The 24,114-nt window shown below is 33.8% G+C and overlaps 3 protein-coding genes across 4 annotated transcripts in view; 1 reads left to right on the top strand and 2 right to left on the bottom strand.

The window, feature by feature from the left end:
* The first annotated feature begins 211 nt into the window (after positions 1-211).
* LOC146538347 (uncharacterized) lies at positions 212-3,592 on the top strand. Its single transcript, XM_085186662.1, has 6 exons — positions 212-382; positions 488-692; positions 843-916; positions 999-1,067; positions 1,803-1,928; positions 1,998-3,592. The coding sequence occupies exons 1-6, from the start codon at positions 212-214 to the stop codon at positions 3,570-3,572; spliced, it is 2,220 nt and encodes a 739-aa protein (XP_085042788.1). The 3' UTR covers positions 3,573-3,592.
* Positions 3,593-3,887: 295 nt separating this feature from the next.
* On the bottom strand, positions 3,888-9,801 carry Cont (Contactin). The gene is made up of 3 exons (XM_085186466.1): positions 6,194-9,801; positions 5,689-5,874; positions 3,888-5,367 (listed from the first exon to the last, which is right to left on the bottom strand). The coding sequence occupies exons 1-3, from the start codon at positions 9,653-9,655 to the stop codon at positions 5,065-5,067; spliced, it is 3,951 nt and encodes a 1,316-aa protein (XP_085042592.1). The 5' UTR covers positions 9,656-9,801; the 3' UTR covers positions 3,888-5,064.
* Positions 9,802-10,859: 1,058 nt separating this feature from the next.
* The window catches only part of LOC146538349 (uncharacterized), a 40,673-nt gene continuing 27,418 nt past the window's right edge, over positions 10,860-24,114 (bottom strand). For both annotated transcript variants that reach the window (XM_085186373.1, XM_085186375.1), the window contains 6 exons: positions 21,581-21,661; positions 13,978-19,391; positions 13,714-13,880; positions 13,387-13,598; positions 12,986-13,176; positions 10,860-12,744 (listed from right to left, as the gene is read on the bottom strand). In XM_085186373.1, the coding sequence (XP_085042499.1) occupies positions 12,520-12,744; positions 12,986-13,176; positions 13,387-13,598; positions 13,714-13,880; positions 13,978-19,362 (6,180 nt within the window). In that variant the 5' untranslated portion in view covers positions 19,363-19,391; positions 21,581-21,661 and the 3' untranslated portion in view covers positions 10,860-12,519. The remainder of the gene's footprint in view (positions 12,745-12,985; positions 13,177-13,386; positions 13,599-13,713; positions 13,881-13,977; positions 19,392-21,580; positions 21,662-24,114) is intronic.

Here is a 24,114-nt window from a genome sequence, read left to right on the forward strand (position 1 = left end):
ATATTTTTTATTATTTCCCACAAAAAAAATTATAAAAATCTTAGCCATTATAATGCTGGCCTTTACATTTAAAAAGTTTTTTTATGACATTCTAATTTCATCATTTTTGTACATTCATTTGTTTGAATTTATCAAATACTCAATAAATAGATGTCATGTCATTAAATTTATTTACGTTGCTTAGCTCAAGTGCATCATTATATTAGATAGAATGGCTCCGATACGTTACAGTTTGCACTACGAAGACTATTCCGAGCACTTGATGTCTAGATTTGGAAAATTATTGCAAATGCAATCATTAGTGGACATGACACTCATGTGTAGCTCTCACACTTTGCGTGTTCACAAAGCAGTCCTTGCTGCAAGTAGCGCTTACTTTCAAGTGAGTTTTCCTCTTTATCATTGCATAAGCACGTTTTAGACTATTATTTTAATTTATTTTATTATCGTAAAATATGAAGTGAAATTATATCAATTCATTTTATAGGAAGTTTTACAAAAGCAAACCGGCGAGCCGTTAATTATTTTAAAAATGAAATTTAATGTACTGAAATGCCTTGTCGAGTTTATGTATTGTGGAAAGACTCAGTGCTTAGAAGAAAATTTGGACGAACTAGTGTCTGCAGCGCAGTTTCTGAAAATCAAAGGTTTATCTAAAGTAACAAAAGAAGGTCTTGGAATAAATAACCATAGTGAGTGTAATAAATCGTTACCAAACTTTTATCATACTTTGCTCATTTTTAAATATACAGTGTCACAATATCGTCAGTATTAGTACATATATTTAATTTAAACCAAATATAATTAATTAAATGTCATTAATATTACATTTTTATCAAAAGGTGTATTACCCATATTTACTCCACCAGTGGTAGTGAACAGACCACCACAGTCTCTCATCGATTTACATTCTCAGGTAAATAATTTACTAAACTACTAATGATTTACATTTAGGAAATAATTTACATCTTAACTAAAATTCAAATTAATGTTTTAAGGATAATTCGGAAACAAAAACACCACAGATAACAAATATTAACCAGTTATCAGATAGCCGGACGAATAAGGTTTGTTTTTAAATTTTATTTTAGTTATTTTTAGTGATCTTCGAGAACTCTCAAATTTAGCTGAAAAAACTAAGGAAACTTAACTTCAGCTTCACGCTTTTTTCCCGCATAGCAGGGTAGGCACAGGGAATCCAGTGTTAAAACATTAGGTTCTCCACGCACTCGATTTCGAATGTTTGAATTCAACGACGTGGATTATTTACCAGGGATAGGAAATGAAAATAATTAAAATATAATAATTTCCCTGACAACATCATTATTTCAGAAGCAAGAAAAACTTACTGTAGTACCTAATAATTATTCTTAGTTCTGTGTAGTCGCTGAACTCAAATTCACGTTTTTGTTCCTGTGTATCTCTATGGCATTTTATATAAAAGTTGTCATAATTAAGAATAAAAGCAAACGTAAAATATAATTATATAAATATGAAAAAGAAATATCCACTCAAACCAGGACGCAGTAGTACGGATACCCTTCGACATAGAAGGGAACACCGGGACAGAGTACTCTGACCCGTCCCGCGGCATTCGTCCTCGACGTGGAAGACCTAGCTTTAAGGTACTGAGATTTCTGTTAAAAAATATAGCGAGCAAATTCAAAATCTTCCAATTTGTAGGTATAATACCATTAAGTGGTTATATTAGCATACAGATAATGTTATGTAATTCAACACTGGAGAAATTTAGTCAATCATAAAAAATTAAATATTAATAAATTACATATTTATTAAACTAGCGACCTAACACTTGGGAAGGTGGCAATTCAATAGGGCGAGCTGCAGAGCGTGCTCTGATGCGTAGAGAGCAAGACTCACGCAAAGCTATTCACCACTTGAAGCATTTGCAAACAAAACATATGCAGGTATTTAATTTGCCTATGACTAATTTTTACATTACTTTTAATAATAATAAGACTTAAATTATATTTCAGGATTATATGGATAGAGTAACTTTATCAGAAGCGGTTAACAGCATATGTAACAATGATAGTTCCAGTAACTATCTCAATATGGACAACGATCTTATGTTTATGGACCAATCTATGTCGTCTAATCCCCTTGATTCAATCTCGTACTCGAAGGACTCACTGGAAAATGACACTATGACGTCCACTTATACAACTGCATCAAATAATACTCCAAATGAAAATGCTAACAATGAAATAAACACGGCCATGTCACAATACGTTAATGCTTTGAAAAGTGCTGGTCTTCCAACAGATTTACCAATTTTATTTGAATCTGGCGACGGATCTTATATTAACGTTAACGAACAAGTTCTTTTAGATATGGTCCAAAGTAACGAAATACAATACGAAGTTATAGAACAACCCAACATTATAGAAAAAGTGGCCGATCCGAGTGAAATTAAGAGCATAGATGAACTTTCCAGGTCCATAGAAAGAGGAGAGATGCTCAGCTCGAAAAATTATCATTCAAACAACAACTTCGATAAAAGTAATAACATGCACGAAGAAACTATTAACAGCCTTAATGAAATTTTACCAGACAATTTAGAACCGTTTGACAGCCAGCAGAACTATGTCGTTTTAAATCAATCCCTACAAAATAGTAGTAATGCCATGGATCAAGATGTTACGCATGACTTTTCGAGTATCGACAGTGATATGCAATTTTTTACTAAATCTATGAGCGATGATGTAAAAAAGTTCTATGAGGAGCAACAACTAAATGAAACCAGGACATTAGACCAATTTTGTCCCAACACATCCTTAGATACGAGCTTTAATATGTCTCTTCTCGATACAAAATCTCACTATAATTCGGATGTTTTAAAAAGAAACGAAAGTTGTTACGATTTTTCGCTACAGTTGCCAAATGCAAATGACTTTAAAGAAGATACATTGGACTGCTTAATGTCAACACCAAAACACACTCAAAATCAAGAAAACTACATAGAGCCAAATATAGACAACAGTCTTCAGGAACAAGACGAGATTATGAAAGATTTGATGAACATAGAGAATAAGATTATGCAAAATTGCGATGATGATATCATTGGACAGAACAGCCCTCAGAAACGTATAGATACACTTAAGTTCAAGTCAGAAGTACCTTCTACAGAAGAAGTCTCAAAATCTAATGAAAACTTTGATACTAACGTTTCTAACGAGTTCCAATGGGAGGAGTTTGCAAGTGTACAACAAATAAGTAAAAATGAAAAGAGCCCAAAACCCAAAACCGAGTTGGACACTCCTAAATCGAAATGTTCCACATCTATAGAGAATATAAGTAAATCAACTAATCCTGGTACTGAAATAGACGCAATGAGCAATGAAAATTCTATAAATAAGGAAAACGAGAGTAATACACAAAATGTTCGTTCTACTTTAGATGAAGACATACCGTTTGCTGTCGGCCTGCTACCTCTGAAACATGCGCAAGCCGACGAAAGTTTGTTAAAAAGAAGAAATACATATTGTATCGATACATTAAATAAAGTAGATACTAAGCATTTAAAGCGTAAAAATAAAAGCAAAAAATAATATTAAATATATGTAATATAGAGGCGAATAAAAAATTATGTATTAAATTTTGTTTTAATCATTTTGTCTAAAAAAATACTGACAAATATATCTTCAAATATCATGAATTGCCTAGTAACTTTTTTGTTTTTATAATAATAGTACTACTATTACACTTGTATTATACACAAGAACATTTTTTTTAAATATAAATAAAAACAATAGTTAAGTATTTAAAAATATATTCATTTCATTTCACTAGTAAAATAAAATAATATATTATAAGACCATTACACATATTAACATTAGGATATCAAAAATGAAAGAAAACACGAGTTAAAAATAAACCTGTATTTAATTTGATTGAACAGATCTTTTATACAAAATTTTAACATTTAATGGTACTATTAAGGCATTATAAGAATACATATTATATACTATTAGCTAATCAGCTATTTCACTCACAGTTGTGCTTCAGGCACACACATTACAATGTATCGATAGCATAAAAATACGTACTTTATCATATAATATATAAACTTAAATATTTATTTTCATATAAATATAGCGAAAAATGTTTTGTCGTAATAATTAGTCGCGCCAAACTTAATAATATGTTCTTTAAGAATATTTCAATGACATGGAGCGTTGTTATGTGAACAGAATTTTGCTTGAAAGTCAAATAACTTTTTTTTATACTAAAATATATAGATACGTATATTTTTGTAAGCTATTGTATAGGTACTACAATTTATGTAACAAATGAAAATATCAACCAATCAAAAATAGATACCACTCATTTGAAATAGCTGCCTTTACTACTATTATAAAAAAATATCATATTATTATCCTGAAAAAAATACATTAAAATTATTGTAATTATTGGACTAACTTTAAATTTACAAAATATGCCACAAACTAAGTTGAATGAGTGTTATAAGTTAATTGATAATGTTTAAATGAACAGAAACTGCTTTTGCTTGTTTCAGTGTCACTTCTTATAATTTTATTCTCTTATTATAAATAAAAAAATGTATACAAACCCGATTAATAATTTAAAAAAAATATATAATTTTCATTTTTGCAAAAGCTACCTTATTCTATAATGGCTCGGATTAAGAATTCATTGAGATGGAGGATCAAACTATGAAGACAATGGAGATTCAATTAAAAACTTATCAAGAAAAAAATATAGTTATTATAAAATATTGTCTTAAAAATATTGAGATTCACTTAAATTATACTTATTGTCAAGAATGTCTAAAAATATACTCTACACCTTCTTAAACTTATATATATATATATATATAAATATAAAAATTAATAACAAAATAAATTTATGTAAAAAATAAAAAAAGAAGTACCATATATAATAATAACATAATGGCCGGATGTATATCACAACATACAGATAAATCAAAAACTGTGGAAAAGTGTAAATAACAAAAAAAAATGTGTAAAATATTCAAAATATACATTTAATTAGGTTATATGAAAACTTAAAGCTACATAATTAGAGATTTCTAAGAACTAAAATGTAAGTGATAAAAATTATGAGTAAAGATATGTAAGGTATTTGTGATGGCGCTGAGCTTCTTACATAGTATCCATAGGCGTCATTGTGATAATCACCCATTTGGAAGGTGATAGGCGGTGAAGACATCCTGCCGTCACCTCCATTGGAGTATGCCAAGACTCTAAGATTGTAGGACTTGCCTGGTGTCAAGTTAGTGACATAGGCCTCCAACTTATGTTCCACTGGTACCAGGGTGTCATTTGCAGTACTCATGTCTTGATCGATTTCCCATACTCGTACCTGAAAGTAAGTTACAATTATTAATAAATTAACTTTTAAGATATTTCATATTTAGATCATGGGTCCATTGAAAAGTAGATATTTCATATTTTTATCATTATTAACACAACCAACATGTGAACCAACCAATGATGACGGTACAAGTCTGGTGTAGAAGAATTTGATATATATTTTTGTTTATTTTTTTTTAAGTTTTCGTTCTGGCTCTACTTTTGGTGGTCATTCAACAAATGCAATTCTCAGCTTACGCCTCGCGGACTGTATCTGTTAATTCTAATATTAAGCATTCATTTAACAATAGTTTAATGCATATTAACTTACCTTATAACCAATAAGGGGTTCCTCCTCGTCAGTAGGCTGAACATATCTCCAGACGACGCGAATAGTGCTCGGGTTGACGGCCCATACATTAACCGAGGCCGGCGGCTTTTGAGGCGCTTTGCGGAATGTACGCTCCAAGTAGCGTTCGCTCTCTGGGCCTTCGCCAGCTGAGTTGAACGCCATTACCTAAAATAATAAATATATTTAAAAAAACAGATATATGCACATTATAACGAATCTTAAGCTAATTTAGTTGCCTTTGTCATTTTATTTAACAAATTAACAAGTTTTTTTTAATTGAGTAGGTTTTTTAATTTGAGCATTTTTTCAATTAAAGAAAATTTCTTCAATTCCTTTTAATGAAAAAAGTCAAAATAATATATATTTTAAATACACTCGCTACTTCGTACAGATAACTCCAAGCAACATAATAATCAATACAAAAGAATAAATCGATAAAATATACTACTCTAAAAAATTTATAAAATAATGTAATATTAATAACCTTAACATAATAATAGGTATCCGGCTGCAATCCCACTACAAGAGCCCAATTACGTGTTGTCCTGGACAAGTAATATATGCACTCAGCTTCTTTCTTAGCCTGTTGCCAATATTTAAGACGATGCCCGATCAATTTTCCTCTCAACCAGTCCCGCGACTGGTCAATGGGGTTCCACGTCACGTTAAGTGCCGTAGAGTTGAACGAGCGCGCGTATACTTGCTGCGGTGCCATTTGTGGCATATCTTCAGCAGAATAAACAGTGACTATTTCACTTTCTGGACCTGCTCCAATGTCGTTAAAAGCTTGCACCTTTACATTGTACGGCGTGTAAAAGTAGTCTAATGGAATGTGAACGACATGCATACCGACGTTGCCGTATTCTTTCAACAACAGTGACTGGAATTCAACTTCGGAGTTATTTCTACGCCAAAATATCTTATAATGAATACCTGGACCATTTTGTAATGACTTCGGCAATGGGTTCCATTTAATAGTAAGATCACCAATTTTTCCACCTCCGCCATCAATGTTAGAAGGAGCTTGATAAGGTTTGTCGGGTTGAGTAGAAAATTGAGGACTAGGCGATGAGAACTGTCCTACGCCTAAACTATTTACAGCTTGTACCCGAAATTCGTAAACCGACCATGGCATTAGTTCTGTTGTTATCTTTGCACGTTTTCTTCTGTTGTATCTGTCGACCTCAATAACATTTATAACATTATCAGTTATTACGTACCATGTAGAATTATATTGAGTGCGGCCCGTTATAACGTAGTTAGTTATAGGACGACCATTTGGATTGCTGTCGGTCCATTCCAGAGTAACAGAAGATCTCTGTATATTAATAACTTGTAAGCCTCCAGGTGGACCAGGCGGTCCCTCAATGCGTAGCTGCATACGAGATGAGATTTTCCCGATTGCTGATTTAACAACACATTCGTACTCTCCGACATCGGATAAACTTACGTCAAAAATAGTCAGTTCCCCTCCATCGATTTTTATCCGCTTGTCTGCGTAAAGATCAGCTGCGTCTTTTATTCTGATTCCATTATGATTCCAAAGGTAAGCTGTATCCAAGAGAGGATCTATTTCCGCGATGCAGTGCAAGAAAATAACTTGCCCAACTTGAGTGGTTATACGCGGTGGCAATCGTTCCAGAAACCGTGGAGCACGTAGTACTATGAGCCGACCGCGACTTTCGTCAGAACCATATTGATTCTTAGCGACACAAGTATATACGCCCTCGTCATCTCGTGATAGCTGGCGTATAATAAGATTTCCATTTTCTGTTATGAATCTTTTACCACCTGCTCCAATGACTATGTTGTCTTTCTTCCAAGTAAAAGATGGCTTAGGCGCAGCTTCTGGATTACATCTGAGAGTTACATTCCCACCTTCAGAGCCATATGTCTCAGATTCTAGGGGACGCTTCTTAAATGATGGCTTAAATGAGAGCACTCTTAACTGTCCAGTGGAATACTTTGTTTTTAATTGATTTTTAGCTTCACATTGATACATTCCAGGATCCCTAGAAGGATCTAAATACTTAATGATCAACACATTGTCCTGTATTACATATCTATCTCTATCTTCTGTTTGTAAGGTATCCATGGTTAGTTTTTTGTCATTTTTCCACCAAGTATAATTAACATCGGGTATTCCAAATGCTTCACAATTCCAATGTAGATCACCTTTATTATCAACATGTTTATTAGATAAAGGAATTGTAAAATTAGGTTCAGCCTGAACTTTCAAGAAAACACTGTTAAATATATGTGCTCTGTCATTGCGAACATCACAAATATATTCACCTTCATCCTCAACACCAACATTAGGTATTGTTAAAACTCGGTCAAAATTACTTAAATATGACCTTTTAGGAATGCCTCCATTTTTTCTAGTCCAGTTATATGAAGGAACAGGATACCCAAATGAAATACATTCTAAGCGAACTTCTTGACCAACCACTGGAGCCTCCGGAAACACTTTGGGGAAATTATTAGGAAATTTCAATTGCTGATAGTCAGAATTTGGATATACCAGAAGAGGGAAAAAAGGTCCATTGCGACCAGCATCGGAAACTTTACTCATAACATTACAGCTATAGTTGCCTCTATCAATAGTCTCCAAAGCTGAAAAGTATAAACCACCATCATAAGACACAAATACACGCCTATCTTCCTCCACAAGATTGGGAAAATAATTTCTAGCCCATAAAAAGTTTACAGATGGATAGTAAGATGGTGGATCACAATGCATAACTTTTCCCCAGTACTGTTTCCCACTCTCAACAGGTCTCTTTTGGTTAAATTCTCTGATGAAACCAAAGGAAAGACGGACAGATTCTGAATGTATAACTCCAAATTTATTTGTAGCTGTGCAATGATATTTAGCATTATCTTTGTCAGCATCAGGATTATATATCATTAAGGTTCCTCCACTCAAAACAAATCTTTGATCTGATAGAGGATTTATTTCTGTATAAATAGGACTATCAAGTTTGTAATCTTCCCGAAACCATTTATATGTAGGTGCAGGATATCCCTTAGCTATGCATGTCAGTTGTACATAATGATTTCTTAATGGATCATAAATTGTGTCCACTGGTTCTTTAATGAAATATGGACCTCTTGGTATTCGTTCAGGATCAAATGTCTCAAGACCATAAGTAAATGACCTTTCTTCTTCAATAAGATAATGTAGTCTCTGTGTCTGCCCTTCACATATAAAGTGGAAATACTGAGTTCCCTCCACAGGAGCTAAGCCCCAACGACCATTGTCTTGAGAAAACCTGTATACTAAATAATCTCTAGGCAAGATATTATAACTGGTATAAATCAACTTCCTATCATCAAAAAATGCATTTTCCAAGCCAGTAAGTTGTGAGCCATCACCTTCGTTTGTCCAGTATCCAGGAGATTGCTGATGAGCTCCTACATACCAGGAACCTTTCTGAGGGTCTAGTTTCATTAAACTTGTTATAATAAAGCCATGTTCTTCCGGGCTGTTTATAGATGCTAGGTCAGATTCGTATGCTTGACAAATTCTTCGAGCTTCATTACGTGGACGATCAGGAGACTTAGTAAATCTATAACATGATTCCCTATAACGAATCCAATTAGGAGGGCATCGGTATCGTTCTTCATAATCTAATCCAGCGTAGTAGTTAGCGGTGCTTTGTGGATCAACATTATTTTCACCATCGCCATACACATCAGAATTTGGGCTGTCTTGGTAAAATGAACTGAGAGGTGCACGAGAATAATCGTTATTGTTTACAGGAATGCCTCCGTACGGTATCTGCTGATTGGGACGATATAATGATCCATTTTGGCTATTATCCGATTGATACGATTGAGGATAGTTAGGATTGTACGGAATAGATGTTTCTAATCCTTGACCATATACACAAGACAAAAATATAAGAATAACCCAAATCCCCATTGAATTTAGTTTCCGCATTGTGAATATTTAAACTGCATTACTGGCGTCACTTTTTAAAACTTTTAAACATTTACATTAAATTCTTCTTCATTTATATCAACAGTTCATTTAATAAAAGACCGAATATAAAAACATAAAAACGTTAAAAAGCTACCAAGCCCCGCCCCGACAGTTGTTTTCATTACTTGTCAATAATAGACAATAGTCCGGTGTTGTCATTTGTCAGTAACTCCGTAGGAATCATAGAACACATTTACCATAGAGCAGTATTGTGCAATAAAGTACCTGAATACACTTAATAAAACAATAATATTCGATATTAGGAAAATCAATTGTGAGTCAAAGTATTTAAGTAATCCACTTATTTATTTTTATTTTAAATATTCACGCTTCAATATTCATGCGTCCACCAACACAAACACACCGGTTGTTATGGTGGACGCTTGGCAAGCGTATAAATGTAGCATAATAAAAAAAGTTTAAATCGATCTATGTATCGAAAAATCTAATTTGAGGCCGTCGCGTCGTGGTGCAGGGGCACAAGGGTGTGACTGTAACGCGATGGTTGTGAGTTGCGTCCTCACTCGAGGAAATGAAATATTTACTTAAATTTTTATTTCCGTTTCTTCGCTCTAGTATCGAGGCAAAAAGCGCGGCGTTGAGTTCCGCCACTCAACGCAATGTCTCCAGAATTCGGCGGAAATTGGGGAACGGAGTGTACACTAGGTTCCTTCTGCCTACCCTGCTGTGTGCGGGATACAGCGTGAAGCTGATTTTTATTTATTTATTTCATGGAAAATCATATTTGTTCGAAGTTCGAAAAAAAATATCAGGCGCACATATAATTTAACTGGGTGTGTTCAATGGGTAACAATATTATTTTTGAACCCAGAATTACAATTTGCGAAATCAAGCTAAAAATAAACATATTTTATCTGCCCTGGTGGCTTGCGCCTAACATCTGTTATTCTTATTAAATTATTATTTTAAATATCTCCCGATTCTTTATTTCTTTATTAATTGACTAAATTAAACTGAGATCGTCATGGTACTTTGGGTTAGCGCCAGACTGTAAATGTGAAGATTGTGGATTTGTTCGTGTGGGTTGATCCTCTTCTTTTTAGTTAGCTCTTTCTAGTTAATTAGTTCTTCTTTCTTACTCTACTGTGCGGAAGTGTGAAGCTATAACTAATAAATTAGTAAACTTATAAATTAAAACTTCTTTTATTGATCACTTTCTTTATTTTCCAAGTTATCAACAAGAAATAGTGTCATAATCGATAATAATACTTATATTGTAGGTACTGCTTACAAGAAACAGATAAAATTACAGCTCCTTTTTATTACAGTATACAATTTGTAGTATAAAGTATTCAGTTACATTCATTTTCAATTTACATTTTTCATCAAAATTTCTCACCATTTTCCGCTTACACAATTTTTCCTTATATTATTTCATCACAGATCAATCATGTACATTCTTTTTTTTACTCCATTTAGAAATAAAATAGGGCGGACCATGGCTTAATTATTGTATAGAAAATATACTAACTGCTTCCAAAACGCTACTATTAATTGACTGGAAGATACAAAATACAACAATATGTCTGATTCATAAGTTAAAAAAATAATAATTTGTTTACTATTTGTCTTACATATTTACAAAGAATATTTTTTTATGATATGCATAATAATAATTATAATAAGATTTTAATAAAATTTTCTAATATTTTCATTGGATTGTATAAATAAATAACAACTTTATTTAAATAAATGTTGGGAGACAATTGTACAATAAAAATATATGAGACAGACAAATAATATCGGCAAACATAACAATAAAAAACAAAATAAAATGTCAAGTTCCATGATCAAAGATCAAATTATAATTAACTATTAACTTATGGTAAGCATAATCTCAGGATGATCTATGTAATTTTTATACATATATAGTTATTTACTTTTTGTAACAGATCATTCTTGTACACGCAGCTGGAACTAATATTTTAAAAGAAAACTCCTAGCTGACTTGTACATGAAATGCAGTTCTTTATTTATAAAGTATTATACATTCTTCTTCCCAATACAACTTGATTTAAGCATTTTTTCATTATGCTAGATGTAATCTTGTCTGTTTAACTATACAATACAGACAAAAATGTATTCTAAACAAATTTAGTGGCATACATTATAAATTACAATACAGTCCAGTTGAAGTTAATATTAATCTACAGTGTTCACAGTGAACGTATATCTATTGCACACTAACGATTATGCTATTATCTATCTTATTTAAATTAATGGTAACTATATTTCTTATTATGTTATGTTACTAATTATGCTATTCTATCATTGCCATTAACTATTTAACAACTAACCCATTAATACCATACGCCATCATTAAATAGCACCCATGAGAATATAATACAATTAAAGCAACATTTATTATATACACTTGCAAAACTATTTACACTATATACAGAAGTTCTTCAAAAGAGCGCACATTCGAACATAACACATTGGTGGCTCACAAAACACGTAATGGCTGCCTAAAATTACACAGTCTCATAAAAGAAATATGTTATTTTGTTCCTAAATGAGATACATCCTTTTTACAATAAATCAGTCATAGTAGATTTAAAGCCCGCTTCGTTCTAATATGGTTGACCTTTACATATAAGAGTTGTGTTAGTACAACACCATATATGTGGTATAAGATTCATGCCACATTATAGGAATATTTACACAAGAGTAAAAAATAATAAATAACAATATGTGTTGGAAAATGTTTTTCAGAAAAAAAAGTCACCTGCAATAATATAAGGATGTGTTTCAATACAAGCCTAGTAAGATTGCAGGTGGGTATCATTTTTCAACTAATGTCAGCTGACAAGGACGGTCTCTATCTTTAGTAATTGCCTCAATTTATCGGTAACCCGTATAAGCGACACTTTGGACGCGCGCACGTTCACTTTTTCACCCGCGCATAACAATTGGTGGCATTGGGCTCTCTCTAGGAACTCTTGTGTTCGTATTTCACGGAGCAACTCCTTGGGTGATCCAGAACCACAGTGGATTTGCTTTAAAAGGCTGTCTTTTGATTTTATCTGAAAATAATCACAAATATTTTAGTTTTATGTTGTTAATACATGTAAGTAATATTTAAAAGATCATATTTTTTTTTATTTAGAAAATGATAAAACCAACGCCGCGCTTTGTTTTTACCACAGCGACGAAATAAAAATATTCATTTCTTTCAATGGGAATCGAACTCACAGCCGTCACATTTTCAGCCGGATGTTGTATCGACAAATTAGATTGTTGAAAATAAATGCTTTCTATATATACCTGTAAGATATTAGTAACATCCTGCAGTAAGCACCACAGCCCATCTGCTGGCTGGCCAGGCACGGTCCGCAGACTATAGAAGGGAGGCAGTGGCGTCTCAGTGCACTGAATTTCTATCATGGAGTCGGGCGGCGGCGGCGGCGACGCAGGCGGCGGGGACGATAAAGGGTCACAGCCGAGCTCTTCGCGATCTATTCATATCAAAATAGGTCGTTAATCTTATCATGAAACAAGAAATTCAAATTAAATAGAACATGGTAACGGACGCAGACGACTCAAAACCTAATGGGAACCAATATACTATGTTAAGTAGCTTTTCCTTAAAAAAATAAGTTAATTTTTATAAGTTATATGGAATATATTAAAAAAACATAATTATTTTCATTATTTTCACCACTCACCGACGATTTCTGCTAGTGATGGAAATCTCCAAGGTTCTGTAGCCCGTCCTTGTACATCAAGTATATGAAGCCGCAACAACTTTGCAGCTACACCTTCCGCCAATTCTTCAGGAGTTTGACCGGCGTATGTTCCCAGTAGAGGATCAGCCCCATAGGCTAATAATAGTCTAATAATTTCTACGTGACAATTCTCACAAGCTTCGTGCAGGGGTCTGTAAATAATAAATTAGATTTGGTATCACTTGTATTTCTAATGTATCTATACTTCATATTCATAATGCATACGGTATTACGGATGAACACTTTACATCAATCAATCTTTATTACCTTGTTCCACCCTGAGCTGCAGCTGAGACATTGGCACCATATTGAAGTAGGAGCTTCGCAATTCTTACGTGACCTTTAGCCGATGCCACATGTAACGGTGTGAAACCAGCATTGTCCTTCGCTGAAGGGTCGGCTTCCATTTTCTCCAGACAGTAAGCTACGCAGTCCTATGAAAGTACAAAAGAGTTGAGACACATTGTTTATTAGAAGCTGACATTTATTGTAGTTAAGAGCTAATATAGTTGATAAAGATACAATACTTACGGTAAAACCAAGTCTTGCGGCACGGTGCAAATGCGTTTCGCCTATGCTTTTGTTAATAAACCAACTTTTGATCTCTTTTTGGATATCTTGGACGGACTCGGGACTCGGTTTGGGTGCTGCACGTCGAACTTTAGGCATATTATTTTCTCGCCTTATGATTTTCTTCTTTTTTCTAATATAGTCAAATCCCGAGCTAAATTTTCTTCTTCCAAATAACCGTTTCATACGTTTTTTTGGATTTCCGTCTGTTGTTCCCGGAGAGCTACTTTCTTCTTTACTTGTATTTTCCTTGTTTGTTTCGTTAGGTGTCGATGTGTTGACATCTTTCTTGATTTTATTATTTGATATGTCTTTTCTTCTCTTATGAGCAAAAGATTTCATTAAACTATTTCTTTTTTTTAACCGCAGTAATCTGCCTTTAGCATCATTTGTTTTTAACGATTTTGTACTTCTTAGACCATCTCTTATAGAACTTGATCTTCGTTTCAATTTTTCCTTATAAATTTTTTTAGATTTGAATTTAGACTGATTATTCGGTTCTTTTTTTGTAACAATAGCTTGTTCACCATCATTATTATCAGGACTGCTGTCGTCTCTACATGATGTGGGTGGTGCCGAAGCTGGCCTATCATCACCAAAAACTTCTTTAATCGTAGCTCTTTGTTTTAAAACCCTACTCTCTGTTCTTGTTCTAGATTTAAGAACCACTGGTGCAAACTCTTCTGTAGCACCTATTAAACCGTCAGTATCTTTTATAAAAGCCGTTCTAAACATAGTAACAGTTTCTTTTCTAAACGCCCCAAGGTAATAAATATCTTCCATCAATTTTTCTTTTTTCGCACTAAGATTTCCTTTGTTACCGTTTTTAACAAGACCTAAACTAGGTGTAGGAAGAAGTTCTGTTGCATTTGAACTTTTAGGAATCATTTTTGGTATCTTTTCGTCTTTGTCTTTTAATTTCCTTTTCGAATCCTCTTTTTTGCCACACTTTTGTATTAATACATCAACGATTGAACTGCTTTTTTTCTTAGCTTTTACTGCAGAAAAAACTGTTGACGTAGACGCTTCAGAATCATAATGAAGCTTATTAAAAGCTGAACAGCTAGAGTTAGACTCTAGATCACTATCAAGATTTAGTTTATCGGGTCGTCGATATAATTCATCGGTTGCGGTAGACGGTGCAGATGATGGAGCTGGTGAGAGAGGTACAGGATCTAAATCAGGAAGCGACGTAGACCCTCTCGTTAATTGCGAAGCCGGACCTTTAACAAATGGACCTCCTGACCGTCCCCTTGGAATAGCAATAAGCCTAGTAGGCATCCGAAGAGATCTTTTGTACCTATACAGCTCTTCCTCCCAACCAGGATGAAAATCTGAGCCATCACCAAACCCAGGTTTACGCAATAGAGGTGAACTATTACTACTACTATTATTTTCCGTATCAATTTTTTTTATTGGTGACGATTTTGTTTTTGTTGAATTTTTATTATCTTCACTTTTCCTATTTTTTCTTACACGGAGTCTACTAGCTACACTTAGTGTATCATCGCTGTCAGACGACGAATCCTCATTGGCCTTTTCTTTTTTAATATTTTCTATAGATATAGACTTTCCCTTTGACCTAGATAATTGACGAGATTTAGATTTATTATGTTTTTCGTCCTTTGCACTTGAATCTGTTGATTTCCTCACTGTAGAGTTCATTTGATCATCGCAGCATTCTAATTTTACATACGCAGATTTTTCTGATAAATCTTTCAGCAATAGTTGTTTATCCTTTAATAGTTTCAAAGGCTCATCTTCATCGCTTGATTCTAGCTCTTCTTTAATAACGGTCTTCGTGTGTTCTATTTCATGAGGTTCTTTTTTAATGGGTACAATAACACTATTTGATAGATCTGATTTTGATGTTCTATGTTTTGATTTAGAATTATTTTTATGTTTAGTGGCTTTATCATTATCTTTTTCAGTTCTCTTATCACTTTTTGGTTTTTCTTGTTTATTTTTAGGCTTTGTTTTTAGTATAAGATCAGGTTTAACCAAAGTTGATATTACTAAACTATCCACTTTTTCTTCATCTTCATCTATAGGCTCCTTCTTTATATCAACTAGAAGTGGTTCTGGATCGATTTTTTCAGTAGCAGTTTCATCTTTAGAATTTTGATCAGTGTTACATTCATTTTCTTGGTCTACGGTACTAATACGCTTTTTGCAACTTTTCTTTTTGTGACATCCTATTTTCAGTTGTTCCATAAAACTGTCACATTCATTAGCCCAGTCCATATCTAATTCTTCTGGTTTATAATTTGATTCTAAAGAATCAATTTTTTCTAATATATTTTCTGTTTTAATTTGTAAAACAGCGTCTTTTTCGATTTCTTCTATATTCATTGGTTCAATTTTTACATCTGGAATGTTAGATTCGTTAGGCTTATCGTGTTTCAGTACAGATTCAAGACGTAGGTTATCCTCGCGGATTTGATTAAACAGATGTTGTTTCTGTGATTTTGGGAGAGGTTTGTTTTCTGAGTGAAGTAAATTGGCTTTCAAGTCCACTTTAGGGGAACTATCATTAGAGGGTGGCATAACTTTTAATTCAGCCTTTGTTCGTATTCTGGAAGCAACATCTATTTCGGGAGATTTCCGTTTAAGATCAGGACTGTCCAATTTCTGGTACTCAGAATCTCTAAGTATTGAGTCTACAGCTTTTGGCATTTTTATTTGATGTCCTAAAGGCAGTGTCGATTGATTAGATATATTAGTATTTTGAATTGTTTCAACTTCATTGTCTGCAGGGATATCCGTGATGACTATAACAGGGTCATCTGTGTCATCTATAACTATGAGATCAGGAATCTTTTTTGGAGGCTTAACTGGCTCCAAATATGCTGTTTGTTTTGTTTCTAAACTATTTCGTAATATACTTAAAACATTTTTATCAGCAGGTTGAGCACCATTCTGTGTATCTAATTGATGTGAGTGTATATCTCTATGGCTCGGAATCTTCTGTATAATATGACGACTGTTATTAGACGGTATTCTTTCATGATAGTGCCTGTGGTAGTCACTGGAGTCTCTACTTACTGTTTCAGGATAATGATTACTGGAATAACGATGATGATTATGATTTTCACGATACGTACTTGTGGCAGCTGATCGCTTTTGATCGTTCTGGTAAGTATCTAATCGCTTGTGGCTAGCGTAGCTATAAACTGGTTGACTTATTAACTCATGGTGTTCACGTGTTGACTGACTTATTTGTTCTATCCGACTGTCCGATGACCATGTTTCATAACGAACAATTTTCTCAGGAATATTGTTTACAATCGGCGCTGGCGGCCTTTTTCGTTCTTCAATAATTAATTGACGATCATCTCGAATTTTACTTTCTGAATAACGATCTTCACCACTAGATCTAGTAAGATCTATACGTGGGACATAGTCAGATTGTTGGTTTATAGACCCATTGTATTTATTACGTTCATTATTTACAGGTCGAGATTCTGCGGGATAATTTTCAACCACTGGCCGCGGAGAATTATAAGTACCATTATAACGCATACTAGGATGAGAATTTTGCATCACATTATATTGAACATGGTTAATATTTCGTTCTCTATATTGAGCAAAATCAGGGGCAAAATCTACTTTATGTGAAGCAACATAGGCCGGTACTGAATTACGACTACTCGATGTTGGTCTGGCTTGCAATGGAATATTATCATTTTTCATTGACGCAGAATCGATAACGTCATCTTGAGTGGTAGAAGAATCTGCAGAGTTTTTGACTGTTTTTACAGATAAATCAAGTGGAGATTCACGTTTTTGTTTTGTTTGATTCATTTCATTTACCAATGACGTGACAGACACTGTCATCCGTGCCTGTTGACTAGGATATCCAGGCTTAGCGGTGGATCGTGAGGGTGATATTTGCACGTGAGAAGATGCTGTATAATCATAACTAGTCTTTGGGGCGACAGCCGTACGATATGAAGATCTAGACTGAAGAGTTTGCGGCCGGGGTTGAGTAGTATTTTGCGTTACTTGAGCTGTTGCATTTGGTGCGTATCTAACAGCGGAGGTTGACGGCGTTTGATAATGATAGCTGTTTCTTGCATCAACGGATCTGCTCCTACTTATATACTCTCCTCGGGGAGGTAATCGCGAGATTTCATGACCTTGTAATTGAGGCTGACTCGGTACACGCTCTGATGGGCGAACCGCATAATGTGGATTTATAGCTTCAATATTTCCATGTTTATATTGGGTAGTACGTTGCGATTCTATCCTCCGATTTGGTATGGGTGCCGGTACAGGAATCGTTGCTACTGGCCGATATCCAGAGTAGGCTTGCTGTGGATCATACTTCCTCTGAGGCAGAGCTGGTTGCCTTTCATATTGAGACCTATTATAAGATGGAGACTCACGACGTTGCGGCATCGGATACCCTTGAGCAACACGATTATCCATTGCAGCCAGTCTTTTCGCTGGGGGTAAATGTTGTGGGTGATGTATTGGTGGGACCCTATCATTATGAGGAGGTGGCGCTTGGGCTGTTGGAATAGAATAACGTTGATTAGACACATTATGATTTGATGCATCATTATAACGACCACCATTAGAATTGTGCTGCGTAATGGTACTTGAAATCCTTGCATACGTCTGTGGACTGTGACACGCTGTCATAGATGGTTGCGGAGAGGCAATTGGTTGGCCATGACAGTTTCTTCCACTTTCAACTAAATTTGCTTCATACTGATATCGTGCAAATGCCTCGGAAGGACGACTCGTAGGATATTGATCTATTGCACGTGGAGTGAAATGTTCATTTGGCCTCACCGTAGGAGTTTGCACTCTGTGTATTGTACCACGGTATTGAATTGAAGGATCAATTTGCTCCGACGGAGTAACTGCAGGAAGAGAAACTTCTGAAGGAGGTCGTACCGGGGATGGACTTGGAACAACCGGTGCTGGCGCCGGTGACGGTAACATATGAGTCGTTGGCTTCCGTATTATATGAGAGGGTGGCGACAGTGTTCCCAACGGTTCTTCTTCATCTTCAATTTCTGGTTGTTCACGACGTTTTTCTGCTGCTTCACGCATAACGGTAGCTTTGTGAATAATATGTGGTTCAGGTTCAATAGGCTCGGACGGCGGCCGCGGTGGTGCCACGGGCGTCGACGCAGAAGTTAATGGTGGAGCAGCAGCTGCCGATGGTGGTCTTGATGACGGTGTTGGAGCCCCAGACAATGCTGGAGTGCCCTCCTCTGTTGAAGAACCTGCAGGCCACATTTGTTGGCCGTTTCCTCCTTGTGCCTGCTTCGGTAATCCCATAAAGTACTGACGCGTCCCTTCCAACAACACATTGTTGAAACTGTCATCCATACTATGCACTCCCGCTCCAATACCACCACCTGTAAAAAATTAAGATACTTTTAAATATATTTTAATATATTTTAAAACTAAAACAACGATATACCGTACCGTAATTAGAAGATATTTAAATAAAATGTTATTGGGAATCTTTATAAACGTAATAGAACCCACAACAATGATTTTTTAAATTTTGTCTGTTTGTCTGTGCGTTTGTTTTCGCTAATCTCAGAATCGGCTTAACCGATTTAGATGCAGTTTTCACTATTGGATTCTGGGAAGCTCCCGAAAACAACTAGGGTTTATTTTATTACAATCGATTAATAAATAAAAAAGTCAATTTAAAGTACTTAGGTAGATTTTTCTTAAATACACTTAAATAAACATTTGAATGATTAAAGCGTATAAACGTATTTGACTTTAAGAAATATGAACGTCACTTATAATTTCTAATATTTAAATATTTAAAGATAAATAAACCATAATATATAAAAATGTATATAACATTGAATAAATAAATTAGCTGAAACGGGTTTAGCATTAACTTTGATAATAATCAATCGGCATAGTTCACGCTTCGTAGGACCTAAGGTACGTGAAGGGGTCGTTACCCGTCGGTTGCCCTTGAGCGTTCCTCGCCCCCGCTACAACGAACCTACACGCACTACGCACACAAGGAAAGACTTCCGCGAGACGTTACTAAAAAGTTTACCGACCTTATTAAGCATGTCAATGTCATCAATCCCTCTTATAATACAAAAAAATAAAAGCTTTTAAGAACATATTTTAAGACGTATGAAAGACAAATTTTTTTTTTTATTTAATTATCAGCATATTGTACACATAATGTAAGCGGAAAATAGTAATAATTATTTAATTATAACTATTAAATAATTATTTATATACATATAATTAATGAATTATGAGCGTGTGCAATTATTTTCTATGTTTTAGTTTCGTTTTAATATAATTTTGTGCAGTTCTCCCGGGCCTAAACCGCCCGTACCGTCACATATCTCCGTGACAACCGCCCTCGATCGATTAAAGCCCTAGATGGCTCATATGCGTAGCCCATATTTACCTACAGAAACATATATTATGTTGAATCCCTTATAAGATAAAAACAAAAATACAATTGGCTAATAATTAACTGTATTATAACAATTAGTTAATAAGAGTAACAAAAGATTATAATTATGCTGGTTGATAGTTAAGAGAAGAATAATAAAAAAAATATTCTATACAAAGAAACGATAATTTTTCATATTTAAAACCTTAACGAACTACTAAGACAACATTATATCTTAGATTATTATTTTATTTAAGTAAATACGTTTATAATATATGAGTTGTGAGGGCCCAACATACACATTACATTTACTAGATAAAATAGACTGAAAATGCTATGAACACTAGAAAATATATATTTGAATACTTGTTTGCATTCGCACGAATACATTAACGACCAACTAGTTATATATTTATAAACAATATATACCAACTATTGTGTAATTATGTTATGCATTTGTGAGGATTCCTTGTCAACTCATGTATTGCTACAAGTTTATACATATGCATGGAGAGCGTTTCTGCATATTTAAAACTCTACATATACTTATAATAAAATTATTATAACTAATCGGTGTCTGTATATGGAAGAATTCAGAAAAAATATTATATTACCGGGAACAGTTGTCAATGTATATAGAATAGAACCAAAAACATATTAAAATAATTAAAAAAATATATGTTTGTATGTGCGTTTGTTCACGCTAATCTCAAAAACGGCTAAATCGACTTACATGCAGTTTTCACTATTGGATTCTGGTAAGCCTCACTTAACATTTAGTATTTTGTTCGACAAAATTGTTACTTACTAAACGAGTTATTTTATACAACTGTTTTATTGAAAGGCCTAAATCTTTAGTTTTCGATGTTTTGCTGTTCGATATTTTTTGTAAAATTATTATTTGTATTGAATTGAATTTAATTCTTGTGTGTGGCATTATAGGGCAATTCGAGCGTGCCAGTATTATTTGTATGATGATAAAAAATACCGAGATTTCAATATTTAAGATTCTCCGATGTAAGTAGACGTCATGTCTATAGAACCAATCATATTAAATACGGTTTAGCTAATGGACATTTTCCTATTAAGTACGCGTTTGTGAATGTTAAAAAAAATATTACTTAATTGTAAAATAATACACTCATAATGCACATAATTTACCTTGCGATGACAGCTATCCTCCTTGATGAGAGTGGCAACCCCCAATCGCGTTCATGTCTCTTCCTTTGTATTGGGTGTTATCTAAAAATAATAATAGTAATAAATATACTTTATTGCCATTAAAAAAAACTAAATACAAACTTAAAAATAATAAAAAAAGTAGAAGGCGGCCTACTCTGTTAAAGTAATTTCTTAAAAAGAAAAAAATTGTGAAATTAATAACTATCGATCGTTAGAAGCTATATATTAATACAAAAATAATCGTTGCCCACCGCTTCTGGCACTATTCTACACGTGGCGAATATACCTACAGCTATAAAAACATGGGACAATATGTCGTTATAGTGTCATTTAGTAAATAGCAAATAATGAAACAGAACGTAATTAATCTATACATATTATAATAAAATTGTAACTAATTGATGTTTTTACATGGAAGATTTATGAGAAAATCTAGCAGTTAGCTATGCAGTTTTCATAATTGTATTTTGGCAAACTTCCCTTTAACATTAAGTGTTTGTTGTCAATAGGTCCATAAATAAAAGGTATATCAACATAAAATGTTTTGTTCGACAAAATTGGTACAATATAACCCTTTTATTGTATATACATACATAGCTTCACGCTGTATCCCTAGCGGGGTAGTCAGAGAGAACGGAGAGCCAAACGCTACGGTCTCTACATATCCATACCCTTTTATTGTATTGGTTGAAACTTTAGTTTTTAATTTATAAATGATATTATCTTTAAAATGATAATGTTATGAGAACACGAAATTAATTTAGATTACTAAATAATAGCTCCACGCTGTATCCCGCACACACCAGAATAAGCAGAGGGAACTTAGTGTTATGACACTCCGTCCCCCACTTTCCGTCAAAATCTGAAGGCACGATTTGCCTTGAACTCAAAAGCGAAGAAATGAAAATATGAATTGAAATAAATATTTTATATCCTCGAGTGCGGATCGAACCGACAACCTGTCGATATTACAGTCACACTTGTGCCCCTGCGCCACGACTAAATAATAATTGTGTAGTTTAAACGGGCGAAGCCGCGAGCGGGTCGCTATTGTCAAAGATGCCTACGTATATCAATAATGCGGATATAGTATTTATAAGGTGGCCTGGACATTGACCTACATACAATTCAGCCTAATAGACTATTCAGTGCATCACGTGAATTGACTTGTAAAATGATATTTGTTGAATAACATTATGCGTTGCAAGTCATACATTACATAAACTGTGTTTGCTGAAATGACGAAAAATAAGTATAAAGGAAAAATACACTTTTATCTTTACGCATATCTCACATATGGCAGTGTAGTCAAAAGAAAAAGAAAAATTAGGTTCTTAATTACGAAATTAAACACTGTTTTTTAAAAAAGACGAAAGAAACATCTACATATTTAATAAACATAACTATTTACCTAGCGGTATTCGAACCCACAAACTTCCAACTGCGCACATGAATACGTCAAACAAATTTATTTATATATAGCAGATATACTATGTGTTGGACGAAATAAATATATATATATATATATATATAGAAAACACATAAGGCGTCATTATATACACACAAATACATGTTTCGATTGTGTGAACTATTTATACGGCTCACAGCTGTGCCGGTCATTGCTCCCGACGCAGAACAAGGTGAATCGTAAGACTAGCGTTTTTGTCTTCGCGCTGAAATTTGACTCGTGCACTTGTCGATTTATATATTATAATAATAATAATAAATAATATAATATTTAGAACTAAAATTATCTAATTTTTAAATAATTAATGTTTTTATATTTTTTATATATTTGTTTCATATAACAATAACCTAGTTAGGTTATACCAGGGAGTGTTGTCTTATTCTTCAGTAATATAATGTTATTATTGTTTTTTTTTATTATATAGAATATTAAATATAATAATATGTATCTTTACTACTTAAATCATTCCCTCATGTGACAACTTTTGCAGAAAAGTCTACCCTTAACCGATTTCAAAAACGAAGAAGATCTAAATTCAATTAGTACATAATTATATACATATATTTTTAATATAACAATTTCTTATAATTTTTGTAAAGATGTCGCAAATGTCACTTTTCAGAATTATTTTAACGTTATTGTTGTCATTCGTTTACATAAGTAAGGATACTACGTAAACATTAATAGAATTACTAAGAGTAAATAGCAAGGGCTCGACGGCCCAAAAGGTCGAATATTCTGTAAAGCTATATTGATAAAGGTTCGGAGGGGAGTGAAAATTACACCCTAATCTCAAAGGTTCGATAAATGTGACAGAATTATGTGCATGTGGGGTTGAAATAATTAATAACATGAAATTAGCACATTGTGAAATATATACCTGGGACATCCTGTATATTATATATAATATACAGGTGTCCCAGGAGCCAACGATAAAACGAAACCAGGTGATAGACCAAGTCATGACAGTTATGAGAAAAATATAAAAAAAAATTTTTGTCATGTATTTTTCATATTATATTGATTTTAAAAAATATCGGAAAAA

This window comes from Heliconius melpomene, chromosome 6, assembly GCF_056956725.1.
Source record: "Heliconius melpomene rosina isolate 202511_hmr_F chromosome 6, ASM5695672v1, whole genome shotgun sequence".
Lineage (NCBI taxonomy): Eukaryota > Metazoa > Arthropoda > Insecta > Lepidoptera > Nymphalidae > Heliconius > Heliconius melpomene.

Coding starts and splice junctions, on each gene's coding strand:
- LOC146538347 (XM_085186662.1), top strand. CDS start 212: ATGGCTCCGATACGTTACAGTTTGCACTACGAAGACTATTCCGAGCAC. Junction 693..842: donor TCTTGGAATAAATAACCATA/GTGAGTGTAATA, acceptor TTTTATCAAAAG/GTGTATTACCCATATTTACT. Junction 917..998: donor TCATCGATTTACATTCTCAG/GTAAATAATTTA, acceptor TAATGTTTTAAG/GATAATTCGGAAACAAAAAC.
- Cont (XM_085186466.1), bottom strand. CDS start 9,655: ATGCGGAAACTAAATTCAATGGGGATTTGGGTTATTCTTATATTTTTG. Junction 5,875..6,193: donor ATACCTATTATTATGTTAAG/GTTATTAATATT, acceptor TTATTATTTTAG/GTAATGGCGTTCAACTCAGC. Junction 5,368..5,688: donor AACCCCTTATTGGTTATAAG/GTAAGTTAATAT, acceptor ACTTACTTTCAG/GTACGAGTATGGGAAATCGA.